The 13,328-nt window shown below is 37.7% G+C and overlaps 1 protein-coding gene across 6 annotated transcripts in view; it reads right to left on the bottom strand.

Moving 5' to 3' along the window:
* Window positions 1–4,027: 4,027 nt before the first annotated feature.
* Window positions 4,028–13,328, bottom strand: part of KMT2C (lysine methyltransferase 2C) — a 285,908-nt gene continuing 276,607 nt past the window's right edge. For all 6 annotated transcript variants that reach the window (XM_027841013.1, XM_027841014.1, XM_027841015.1 and 3 more), the window contains 4 exons: window positions 12,121–12,237; window positions 11,660–11,733; window positions 11,245–11,353; window positions 4,028–6,025 (listed from right to left, as the gene is read on the bottom strand). In XM_027841013.1, coding sequence (XP_027696814.1) covers window positions 5,933–6,025; window positions 11,245–11,353; window positions 11,660–11,733; window positions 12,121–12,237 — 393 coding nt within the window. In that variant the 3' untranslated portion in view covers window positions 4,028–5,932. The remainder of the gene's footprint in view (window positions 6,026–11,244; window positions 11,354–11,659; window positions 11,734–12,120; window positions 12,238–13,328) is intronic.

The raw sequence follows: 13,328 nt of genomic DNA on the forward strand, positions 1-13,328 counted from the left end.
ATTTTGCTTAATTATGATATCTACATTTATAATAAATGTTTATCCTTTAGGCTTTTTGTTTGCTGTTATCTTTCCTCCCATTTCAGGGTTTCTGCATAGTCTGGGTTGCTCAACCAAGATAGTAAGAAGTACTTTTTCATAGTCAGTGGCTTAAATAATTTTGCTGGTTAGTTTACTTTATTTGAGCATTTATACTACTGAGGCAAAGGTGCTGAGTCCCATGAAAGAAATTAGGTGCAAATTCAGAAATTGTTAAGTTTCATGGATTCATTTGGGAGCAAGTGTGGGTCAACAGTGTGCCCTGGACCTAGAGGAGCAGTGACCATGGAACCTTCAGGGAAGCCACAGTGCTGGTCATAGTTGTTAAGTACCTAGTTATAAGAAGTTCTGTTTTCCCAGCAGAATTCTGCCTGAGCAGTAGTAAAGTATTAATAACGATGAACTGTACTTGATAGAAAGAGTCTGACATCCCACCTTTGAAAACTAACCCTATCTCGGTTGTATTTGGCTCAGTGGTATTGTTTTTCATTTAAAGGAAGGGAGCCTTCAAATAAATTTTGTCACTTGTAATATCTCTTCCCCAGAAACACTGGAATTAACTTATGATTATATATTGACTAAAGAATTATTATTCAGTTCAGTAGTTGTCTTTCATACTGTAGGGCAGGTTACTCAATAACAGAAAGAGAGAAGGAAAACTATTGAATAGATTCTCAAAGGGCTACTTTCAAGATACACCACTGGATTGAGTAGAAGGCAGTGCCTTATGGGAATTTTGAATGCTAGGTCAAACTAGTGGTCGGTTTGAACAGTAACCCATCCACATGGAGGAGTGAGGTTGGTCAACACGTGACAACATTTAAAGATAAAAGATAAAAATTGAGAGTAGTGAAACAGTTTTGAAATGTCTTTATAGCTAGTCACCGACCTGTCCTTCAAAGCACAAGAATGTGTGCCTAGCCACCTTCTAGAGGTCCTTTTCTGAAGGGCAGGGTCAGCTAGGATATTCCCTCTCCTAATTAGCCCAGGGCCAGAGCCTGTCTAGTTAGATAATCATATGAAATCATCTCTATCTAGACTGAGTAGAGCTTTCTGGATCATTCATTATGATAAGACATTTTCACATAATCTTAGAGTGGCAGAATTAATGCGAAGTTACTTTAGGTGTCATTTACTCCAACCTTCTATCAAAGCAGGAATCCTTTCTACATCAAATTTTATTAGAGGGCAATGTTAACTATAGCATGACAGGATTAGTAGCTGACTCCTATGCTCCAGTGAAGCATTTCAAAACACTTTGGTAAGTGTTAAGAAAAATGGTCTCTTTCTGCAGGTCTAGACTTATAAGGCTCATCTCTGATAATATGTTCTCTGAGGGCAGCAGAAAAACTGAAGAATACTGAAGCCAGCAGGAGGTCCTGTATCCTTTTCAACCTAACTGTAGCTTTTTTCTTTCCTTAAAATTTCTTAAAACTATTACTTTTCAGTGCCCCATCACAAAACGATGGGGAAAAATCAGAAAATAGTCCATGAGAGGAGAAATGAAATCCACATATAATCCAAAGCTTTATCCATCATTCCTTTTCCACCAAACCAGATGTTCATAAGGAGCAGAATGAACAGATTTGACTTTTAAATTTTTTACTTTCTCATGCTAAATGAGGCCTAAATGCACCCCCATGAAGAATGAAACTACACACTGAGTACAGAACAGCAATGTACTGATGATGCAATGGGAAGCAGCTTATCAGACTAAACAGACTGGCAGCTGAACACTGTGGAGCAGGTGCCGAACAGGTGACAGCCCCCTCTCCTCCAGAACTGCACGTGCTCCATAAAATGGCGCTCATTGAGCAGTTATCTAAAAGGACACACCTCATCTTGTCTAAAAGCAGGCATAGATTTATAAATGAAATGAAAACAAATGAAAACATTTGTAAAACATTTTACAAACTTTAAAAGAACCTGAATTTCAGGTAGATTTTTTTCCCCCTTGGGAGAGGAAGGGGAATTGTTTGAATCTGTGATTTGGTATAGGAAATTCCCTGTGAAGCTACCTCTACCAGTGGAAATTGGTAATTTGTGAGCATCTTGAACTTTTAGCTCACTGAGAGGTGAGATGACTTGGTTTGCCTTAGTTTCCTCATCTGCAAAATGAGCTGGAGAAGGAAATGACCACTCTATTATCTTTGCCAGGAAAACCCCAAATGGGGTCACAGAGTCAGACAGGACTGAATAACTGCTTCCTTTATGCCAGGTGCTGGAGATAGAAACAAAGATGAATTATAGACCATGTTCTCAAAGAGCTCACAGTGTAGTAATGGGGGAGACAATATGCAAACCACTATATACAATAGTTATTTGCAGGGTAAATTGGAAATATTTAAGAGAGCTATGGCACTACACTTATTAAGAGGGATCAGGAAAGGCTTCCAAAGGTGGGGTTTTAACTGGCACTTGAAGGAAGTCAGCAGCAGAATCTGAATCCAGATCTTCTACATACTAGACTTTATAACCTCATACTGCAGCTTAAAATTTTAATTATGATAATCACATGCCCTAGGTTACTCTCCAAGATTATAAGTAGCAGAACAGTTGCCAATTTACATACATAGAGGGAATTTCCTCACTTAGCATCCTATACAAATGAAACTATAGGTCCAAACAACAAAAAAAAAATCATCGTATTGATGGCAAGGGATCTAAATAAAATAAGTTGGAACTTGATTGGCTGAACATAGAGCCAAAACCAAATTTTAATGTTAATCTTCACAATTCATGCCGAGGTGCTGATTTTGGCTCAGCTAGCTGCCTAGTTTCATTGGCAAAAAGGGGGAAAGGAAAGAAGCAAGTTCAGTATTTTCCATATTTGTTAAAAATCCAATCTTCCTGGATGATTATCTTAGAAGCCCTAGGGCCTGTTATATAGGCTAAGAACACTGCCAGAGCCTGTGATGATAGCTTTCAGAGTTCATCCCAGCCCTGCTATCCTATGGCTCTAATGTGGGATATGTGACCTAAGTACTGCTTCCATCTTTCAAGTCTGGTTTATTCCTGTTAGTTATTGGTGCCACAAACACTATTCACCCATTCCCCAGAGGAGCATTTGTTTCTGACCGTTGACTGGCAGTCTCCTGCCTGGCTTAACATTCTGAGCTGGGACTTTCACTGAGCAACACTTGAGTCAAAGATTAGGCGGAATGGTTCTCAGAAAGCCGGTTCAGGCCGTGGTCTCATCAGGCTCCACTCCTGCTTGGCCATTGTAACCGCTACTGGTGACTGCCACTGATGAAATGGACAACTGAATGAAATGAATCCTATACTGAGTAGGCTGGAATTGAGCACAAAGCATCTAAAGATTTGTGGAGTGAAGCAAAAGAGGAGGATCTTTACTTGGAAAATAGAGTGCAGAATACTTAGTGGGGAGTAGGCATCATAATTTAGAAGTGGACAAAACAAAACCAGGGCAGAGACGTACCAAATTACATCAGTTAGTGAACTGGCCTCAGAGTCAGAAAGACCCTAATATCAAATCCAGTACACATAAATCACTTATTGGCGATTCTAATATGTAACTACCATTTCAATGAAATACGCCACTCCTCTCCCCACAAAAAATGTTCCCCCCCAAATGTTTTTCCCCATTTTCCCAAAAAAATAAAGAATTGAGTTCAAATTCAGTAGAGTCTAGTCTACCTGACAGTTAAGAAACTAAAAACTTATCAGTTAAATAGACATTCCTAGACTTGAGAAAGGAATAGAAGTTATTGTTTTTAAATTCACCTATGAGCAAAATGCCTAAAAAGAAGCAGAGAGGAAAAATCTTGCTTTTACTCTTTTGAAGGAGAGTACACGTCTTAGTCTTGGACATATTTATGAGTCTGAATCAGTTATCTTTGAAGAGAACAATGGGGCTATTTCCACCACCCAGATTACTCTGCAAGCTGAATCAGCAAAACATCAGGAGCACTGATAAAAAAGACAGATTTGGGGGATGTCCTCAAAGGGAAATGTGAAACAGCCATTATAGACGTAAAATATTTTATTTGTAAATGCTGATCCTCTAAATCTGTTTCCACAAATTCCAAAACCCATAACACTCTGTATACTTCAAAAAATTCAAAAAATTTTTTGCCAACATTAGGTACTATTATACAGAACAGAAAAAAAATCCTGTAAGACAAATACTGGTAGGATGTTGGAATATTGTACAAGAGAAGAAAAATATTCAAGAAACAATTTCATACAGCTATTTATCAAGAGAAAAATATATACAATTGATTTATTCTGTAAGATAAAAATACATCATGCCATATACATTACAAGTTTAGAACTGTATCACTGATATACTAACAGTTTTACAGTCCATTTTAATTGTGCACACAAAAAAAACTTCATTTTATACTTAGCCTGTGAAGTGTCAGTACCAGAATTTTAAGTATAAAATAAAAAGCTAACCTGGTTCAAAATGCTGATTAAGTTTCTACAAGCAAACACAAACAGTGTTTATTTTTTTTAAAAAAAGAAATGTAAACAAAAACAGTCCATACAAACACATCTTTAAATTACATTTTCCAAACCCCTGTTGCCAGAGTCCTGCAGCTGCAAGCATAATTTGTTTTGTTTTGTTTTTTCCTTTTAAATGCCTTTTCCTTAAATAGAAAGCTTTGGGGTAAGATTTTAAGCTCTCTTTCTACATGATCCTATTATGTTTACATGATTCACTGTGGTCTGAACCAATGATCTAATTAAAACTACTTTTGCTGGAGGGGAAAAAAGTTCAGCTTCGGTTTGGGTGTTTTGTTTGTTTAAGCAGTTATTCACAGTTATCACAAATTGTAAGCACACACACACACAAAAACCTGACTGAAGTAGGGATGCAACAATATAATATGAAAAAAATTAATCTCAATTACTAAAACATCTAGAAAAGTTGTAGTCATAGTGTGTGAGTGAGCTTGTGTTTCTAACAGCCTTAAAGTGTACAAGACAATGAAGTACTAATAGATCACACAGTCAGGCCTTTAGAAAAACAAACAAAAAAAAAACTTTTTTAAGTTGAAATTTTGGTTGTTACATAATTGTTATAATGGCATGTTTAGTAACACAAGATCATATTGTAACATCCCTATCAACATTTATAAGCACCCGAGCTGCTGCAGAGCCTGGTAGCATTTGGTCAATAACTATTTTTTTATACTGTAATTTTCTTCTCAAAATATTTACACATTTGTACAAAGTAACAGGGTTTGTTAGTTCTGCAGGTAACAGCAGCAGCTTGGCTTTTTTCTAACTTTGTTTTTTTAAAAATAGCTTCATTCACTTATTCAATAATAAATACAAAAAGTTTCTCTTATTTTACAGAAATCAAAAACTACAATAAACTGACTCATGGAATCAAGTATTTTAAATGTATTTTAGTGCAAGTTATTATCCCTTAGCTCTATCCCTAAGGAAGTCATTTCAGTACATTCCTTGTTCAGTGGTGTCTACTTTATTTAAAATTTTCTTTTAATTAGAGGGCCTGCCCCTTTATCAAATAAGGCTGTGGCCAGCACTTTGGACATCTCCCTTTCGCTGGTGATTTCAGTCTTACATTCATAGGAGGCCCCCCCTCCTACCCCTTCCCCACCATGGAGCAGGGCAGCCATCGGCTCTTTACCCCAGTCAAAGTTTCTCCTCAAGAAGCTCAAAAGCAAAGGTGCTGGACCATCTGTAATTTAGCTTTGGGAAGTCTGCTTGAGCCAGCTTCCTTCTGGTACTTCTTAACCCAAGGACTGTAGAAAGCACAACTCCCAGTAGCCATTTCAATCATACAACAAACAAACATAAAAAAAAAACAAAAAAACCTTTTTCTGTTCACAAAATTCAATTGTGTTGAATCATGTCTTCCTAGGGTCAAGCAGCCCTCTGAGATATCAAGGAATGCATTCTAGTTCATCCATTTTCGGCAGTTTACAGCTCCACAGTGACATGGAATCTTGTGCTGGTCATCTTCAAAATCAAACTTATAGTCATAGCAAAGCTGCCCAGGAGAGAGAGAGAGAGAGAAACTCATAAGAAGAAAGGAGTACCTCTTACCCCAAAGCCAAACAAAACACAGAGGAAAGCATTGTTTAAGATTATTGTTCCTTTGGGCTTTTCTCTGATAAGTTTATATGGAAACCTTGAAAAGGAACACAGAAAACTAACTTGCCCAAGGTCTGACTTTGAGCAAGCTGGACCTAGGAATATCCCCTCTCCCCAAGACATTTATTCAACATTTCTCAAGCCAGAGTTTCTTAATTTGCTAGAGTGGCCTTTTGTACAAACTTGTCCATGGTAGATGTGGTGTTGTTAATATCACTTGTTTTTGAGACCAAGAAAGGATTTACTTCTGTTAACACAGTATTTTACTCCAACATTCAGGTCTTCAGATACTGACCCTGATTTTGGAAGTGTGACAATGTCTTTCTAGTGTGACAATGAAATTGTGTGAATTTTGTCTAAACGATATAATGTAGGACAGTGGTGTCAAACATAAACAGGGCCACTTCATATGGATCCCTGCCAGCTACATACTGACTTAGAAAACCACATATTAATTTTGTATTCTACTGTATTTCTATTTTATATTAGATATTTGAGTGTTCCCAGCTAGACACCTCTGATGTGGAGAAAACAGGAAAGCAGGTTTAATTCCGGCCTCAAGGAAGAACTGGTTGGTGATAGAGGAACTGTGGAGAAAAGTGCTCATATCATCTTGGAGGTGGCAATATCCATAGATTTTATGAAAGCATGAGGATGGTGCTGTTGCCACAGTCTCAAAAAGAACATGGTTCGAGAGGAATAGGAGGCAATTTAAAAAAAACAACCACCTTAACTAAAAACAAAGTGAATAGAGAATTTGCCTCGGAGATATAGGGTGGACCAAGGCTGAAGTCCTATCTCTGCCCGATGCTGGCAGGGTGAGTGACCTAGGGGAAGTACTAAGACCTCTTTGCCCCCAAGCGACTCTCTGGTTGGTACCAATCTTCATTACCAGAGGAACTTCCACCTCAGCAGCTCCCCAGCTGTCCAACACCCAAGAAATCAATTCATTCAGTAAACATTCACTAAGTGCTAGGCACAAACAAGAAAAAAAAGGCACCTCCTGCCCTAAAGTAACTTATGACCTTACAAGTCAAAATGCCAAAAGACTATTTAAAAGTTACATTTAGAATAAGAACAAGAAGGGCCAATCAGCTGATTGGACGCAGAAGCTCAGGGTTCTAAGAAGAAGAGTGAGCAGCGCAGGACTGTGCTCGAAGGCGCAGAGCGGGAGAGAGCCGCACTAGAGGAACAAGGTGGCACTCTGGCTAACCAACTCTAGAAAGATGACTGGTCTGTTCTGGTTATTGTCCTTCGTTCATACCAAAATGACATCACTGTGCTGGAGTCAAGGTACATGGCATTTGACTATGGCTGATCAGACCAATAGAGCTCACAACACTCTAGAAAGGTAGGGAGGAACCAGGTGATGAAACTCTTTAAATTAAAGGCTAAGGAGCTTGTCAAAAGGGAGTCACTGAACATTCTTGAGCAGGGTAGTGATGTGGTCAGACCAGCTGAGTTAGTTTGGCAACTGTATGGAAGATGTTTTAGCAAGGGGAGGGTCTGAAAGCAGGGGCATCAGTTAGAGGCTGCTGCACTGCAGTAGTCCAGACAAAAAGCAATCTTCAAGCTTGGATTATCCCTACATGCCATCTCTGCTTATGCTCCTGAGCTCCTAAACACTGCCACAGGAAGTCACATCACTCCATCCAACTCCCTTCAGGGGCTCTTTCCTCCTATTTTACTTGGAAAAGAAGTGATGGGTCAAAGGCTCTCTTCCCCCTATTCTATCCCTCAAAATTGTTCAACATCTTCACTGATACTCTCCATTTTTATTCTCTCCTCTGAGGAAGAGGGGGCTTTTCTCCTGTGCCCTAAATCCTGTCCATTCCTGTATCCCAAGAAGTTGGCCCCAATAATCATTCCTTCTCTTTTTCATCTTCTATCTCTCCATATTTCCCTGATGCATGTAAGTACATCTACGTCATGCATGTAAGTAAGCAGGTCTACGTCACTTTGAAAAACAAAACAAAACACCCTCACTTTATCCTGTAATTTATCTTAAAGCTTTCTGTCTTATAATGCTGCCACCACCTCTTGGCTTTCTTCCTAGAAGGAATTACTATTCTGACTGCTTTTCACCTGTTAATTTTTTGGAATTTTGCTTCCAAACTCACACTCACCAGTCCTCTCCTAAACACTCTTTGCTCGCTTGGCTTCTGTTACAGTGCTCCCTCACAATTCCCCTACTTCTCTGACTGCTTCTCAGTATCCTTTGTTGGATCAATATATACCTACTGCCCCTTATCATGAGTGTTTTCCCCAAGCTATCATAGACCTCCACTTCTGTATACACTTGCTCTCTTGAAGATTTCAGCTCCCACAGTTTCATCATGCCTCTGCAGATATTATGAAACACACATTTCATAATACTCTCCAAAATCTATATAGCTGTAATCTACTGAACTTCACTTTTTTTTTAAAGTGAGGCAATTGGAGTTAAGTGACTTGCCCAGAGTCACACTGCTAGGAAGTATTATGTGTCTGAGGCCAGATTTGAACTCAGGTCCTCTTGATTCCAGGCCAGTGCTCTATCCACTGCACCACCTAGCTGCCCCTAATCTACTGAACTTCAGCAGAGCATTGTCAAATGTCTGCTTGGATAAATTCTGGACATCTGGAACTCCACATGTCTAAAAAAGAATTCATTATTCCTCCTGCACTGCCCTTCCTCCAATATTTCCTCTCTCACTTTTTGTCTTGTTGAAGACATCATGATCCTTATAATCATCCTTTACCCTGCTCTCATCTCCTCAAATGACTTCATGCCATTTCTACCTACATAACATCATTTACATGTATCCTCTTCTCTCCACTCATAATAGAATCATCCTAGTTCCTGGTTGATTATTATAGTCTTCCTAAGGCATAGGTCTAACAATGTCTACTTCTCTGCTCAAAAAAACTCCTTAACCTGGACTTTTTAAGGCCCTCTACTGTCTGAGTGGCACTTACTTTTTCCAGGCTCATTTTTATACTATTTTTCTTAAGGATTTCTAATGTACAAACCAAAGGAGAAAATTAATTATTCCCTGCCTCACTGCATTCACACAAGTTCTCCCTTAGGCCGAGAGCACTGCCCCCAAGAATCCTTGTCTTCCTTTAAAGCTCAGTTCAAATACCACCTCCTTCCTGTAATCTTCCCTATTAAAACACCTCAATTTCTCTTATACTATTCTTTTTTGAGTACAGGGAAATTTGGAGGAGGGCAAGGTGATGGGGGAAAGATAAGGCTTCATTTTTGGACATGTTGGGTTCAAGATGCCTATGGCCATGTGAGTAGAGATGACTATAGTTTAAGAAAGACATTAGGGCTGATTGATTATATAGATTTAGGAGTCACTGCCGTACATATGACAACTGAACCTGTGACTGATGAGATTATCAAGAAAGATACATACACATACATGTACAGAAAAGGTTTCAGGACAGAGTTGGGGGGACACCATACTCAAAAAACGATGAATTATTGTTTACTTATAGGCACATCTCCACTCTGGTTCTGATCCTATCCTATTCAACATTCTCATTAAATGAATGAAGACAGTGGAGCATATCTACCAAATCTATGGATGACATTTAACTAGGAAGAAAAATTACTAAGGAATATTGCTGACTCAGATTTAAAATACCACCAGACTAGATGAAACAATGGTCCAGAGTTCACAAAAAGTTAAACAGAATAATGTAATAAGCTAAACGTAAAATCTGGCAAAGAAGTTTAAAAAAAAATTACTCAAGTATACAACAGGGAAAACCTATTTTGACAGCACTTTGTGTGAAAAAAACAACTGAATTTTGGGCACAAACTTACTGCGTCATATGGTTGCACATAAGAAATGAGGGAAAGAAGGCAACTGTAATCTTGACATGGAAACAACATGTGACAGATGATGACTGGATTGCATTCTAGTGTATGCCTGGAGCTATTGATAAATTGTAGTTCTAAGACTTTAAGGCAAGTCCTTTAGTGTATGCTTCAGTTTTCTCATTTGTAAAATAGGGATCAAAATGCACTACTGACACCTTCCAAAATTACTTTGAGGAAGGCAGTTCTTAAACTGTAAAGTAATATGTAAAGGTAAACATCATTATTAACTGAATATAGTGTTGTCCAGATCATAAAAGCTAAGGCTACTGTACTCCTCACCAGGTAGACCACATCTTTAATATTACGTTCAATACATTTAAAGGGGGAATACAGTCAGTGATGAGGCATCTACAATCCAAACAATATGAAGAATTAATGGAGGACATGGGGATGTTTATTTAATTTCAAGTTGAAAACTTAGAGAGGTGGACACAGCAGTTTCCAAGGGTTATTTAATGAGGGATCAGAGTTGTTTGTTGTTATAGAAACTAGAACTGGGATCAAATGGCAGAAATTATAGGGAAGCAGATTTTAACTCAATATAGGAAAAGTTTTCCCAGAATTAAAGCTTTCCAACAGTTTAATAAGTTGTAAGATCCCTGCTGATGATTATCAGTTTGTTGTGGTATAAAGATGGGGGGGGGGGGTGGACTACAAAATTCCAAAGTAGATTCCAATTTTAATATTACATTGTATTCAGTGGTAGTTTCTGATGTCTAAGCATAGAAAAAAATTACAAAAGTCTTCTGTGTTTATAAAAAACAAGATCCAGTTTTGTGCATGTGGCTAAATGATATAGTCTGTTCAAAAACAAATAATTTGCAAAATTTTATGTATCCATGGATGACCCTTGATACCTTTACTCATATACTCCTTTCCAGAGACTATTTTATAAAGAACCATTACCACAAAGTTATAGGAAGCTCTGCTCTCCTTGGGATTATAGCCACGTTAAAGGACAGTATATAAAAAAGGCAGAGGACAATTGATCTCATTTTCAGAATTCATCATCAGCTCTTCAGAGCTCTCTCTAGTATCAGTAATTCCACCAAAAACTCCTTGTTACCATCTTGGAATGACTTGACCCATATCTGAAAAATATAGGGCTAATCTCACTGTCATTTAGTAGCATAAATATATTTTTTGGATTAATTCAATTTCCTCAGAAGAAATTTGTCAAGATGTTTTGCACAATAATCATTTTCTTCAACAAAAATCCCAACAGCCCCTCAGTTACTTACTTCTTCCCCCTTCTGGATTCTCCGATTAGAACTAATGATGATTTTGTGTCCTCTTTCAAATGTCACCACCTCAGCCACACAATTAGGTGCACATGAATGGTTGATATACCTGCAAAGCCATCATTTTGGAAAGCATTTTTTATTCCAAGTCAAAATGGAAAGATCTAAACAAAACTCAATTTCGATTAAGAGGAAAATCACTAATTACCCTTCTCTATCAACCTTTACCTTGAAAAACTGTAAATGCAACTTAAATAAATTTACAAGATTTATTTTTAGATGATTTAGCTTTCCTTAAATTAACTGGAGAAATACTACTTGACAGCATATACTACTCAAATCTTTCTTTAATTTCTTCTTTGTAGGTATGTGAACAACTTAGGGAAAGAACCTAACTTATTCTAGGGTCACCTACCTTGCGGGCCCTCCTGTCAATGTGGCATCAATGACGTGATCGTTATCAATGCGGAACATGTACACACCCCGATTCTAAAAAAGGGGAAAGAAATAAATATTTGGTGTAATTTTCCCCAACGAGAAGCCATCAGCAATCACCAAACTACAACAGGGCACAGTTTATTATGTTTACACTTCAACTTGCTAATCATTTTGTCAGGAAACAGGTTGGGGAAGAGGTACATCTCACTGGCCGATCACATCCATATTTATAAATGCTAACTGTGGTCAAAGATACATGTAACATTATGTGACTCTATCTACAAAAAGTACAGGACGAGAAGAAAGAAGGTAGCGGCCATTTTATTCAATAATGATTGCACAAGATGGCCAGATTTGGTCCCATTTCTCAGTAGCACTGTGAGAGTCTGATATTAGTTTGAGTACAGTAAAATTTGCAAACATACAGAGAATATCTACCTGAGACTCATAAAGTTTTTCTTTTCTGTTTGCTACTTCATTTCGGATGATGGTTCCAATGTATTCAATGACCATGGTGTGCTTTTCAATGTCTCTAGCAGCATATAAGCCTAGTCCCTGTAAAAGGAGACCATGAAATTCAGAACTGCATTAAGAACACCAATTATATGTGGTTAAAAGAAACAAAACACCCTAATATATCAATTGGATGCTAATAACTTTTTTCACTGTATATCCTATAGTCTGAAATTTGTGCACTCATTACTCTGCTTGGACTATTCAAAGACTTTTGCCATATAGTTCGAGAAACCTTCACACTCTGTATATAATCTTTCTAGATTCTGCAACAGTTAACCTTTTTTTCCCTTCATATAATGAATTCACTTTGATTTTGTGTGTGTGTGTGTGTGTGTGTGTGTACAAGTGCTTACACATACATACACACACACACACACACACACACACACATGGGCATCAACACTAAATAATGATCAATGATAATAAATATGTTGGTAGAATATACCGCGGTGATTCTGAACGTATTCAAAGCTAGCATTTATGAAAAAATGTTAAAATAGCTGGAGAATTTTGACCTATTTTCCAAATAAAGACAGATAATGAACTGGTAAGAGGGAAGATAAAACAAAAAACCAACACAAAAACATTCAGTCAACCAACCAGGCATTCTAAGTCTTCAACAATGTTGCTTAAAGGTATACCTAACTCATTGCAGATTCCTGGAGAAGCTTTTGATCTTCATTGCTATTAATGTTAGACTTAAAATATTCTGAACAACAAAATCAATCCTGACCTGAGAGGTGCTATTTTTAATCAATTAAGTATTTATTAAGCACCTACTATATGTCAAGCACTATGATTATAAAATCCTTACTTCAAAGTGGTTTACATTCTAATGGGACACCAGAAGGATATAGACACACAGAAAATAGAAAATAAATACAAATAAATATGAAGTCATTTGAAAGTGAAGGCCCTAAAAGTTGAGGGGATCAAGAAATGTTTCATATAGAAGATGATGATATATCTTAAAGGTAGAGGGGGATTCTATGAGGTCAAGATAAAGTAGCAATGTATTCTAAGCCTAGGAGACATCCAGTGCAAAGGCATGAAAATGAGAGATGTGGAGTGATGCATTTTAAAAAAAGAGAGAAGGGCAGTTTGGAGGGATCATAAGAGTGTGGAAGTAA

Source organism: Vombatus ursinus, unplaced genomic scaffold (assembly GCF_900497805.2).
Source record: "Vombatus ursinus unplaced genomic scaffold, bare-nosed wombat genome assembly UNPS02014852.1, whole genome shotgun sequence".
Taxonomy (NCBI): Eukaryota; Metazoa; Chordata; class Mammalia; order Diprotodontia; family Vombatidae; genus Vombatus; species Vombatus ursinus.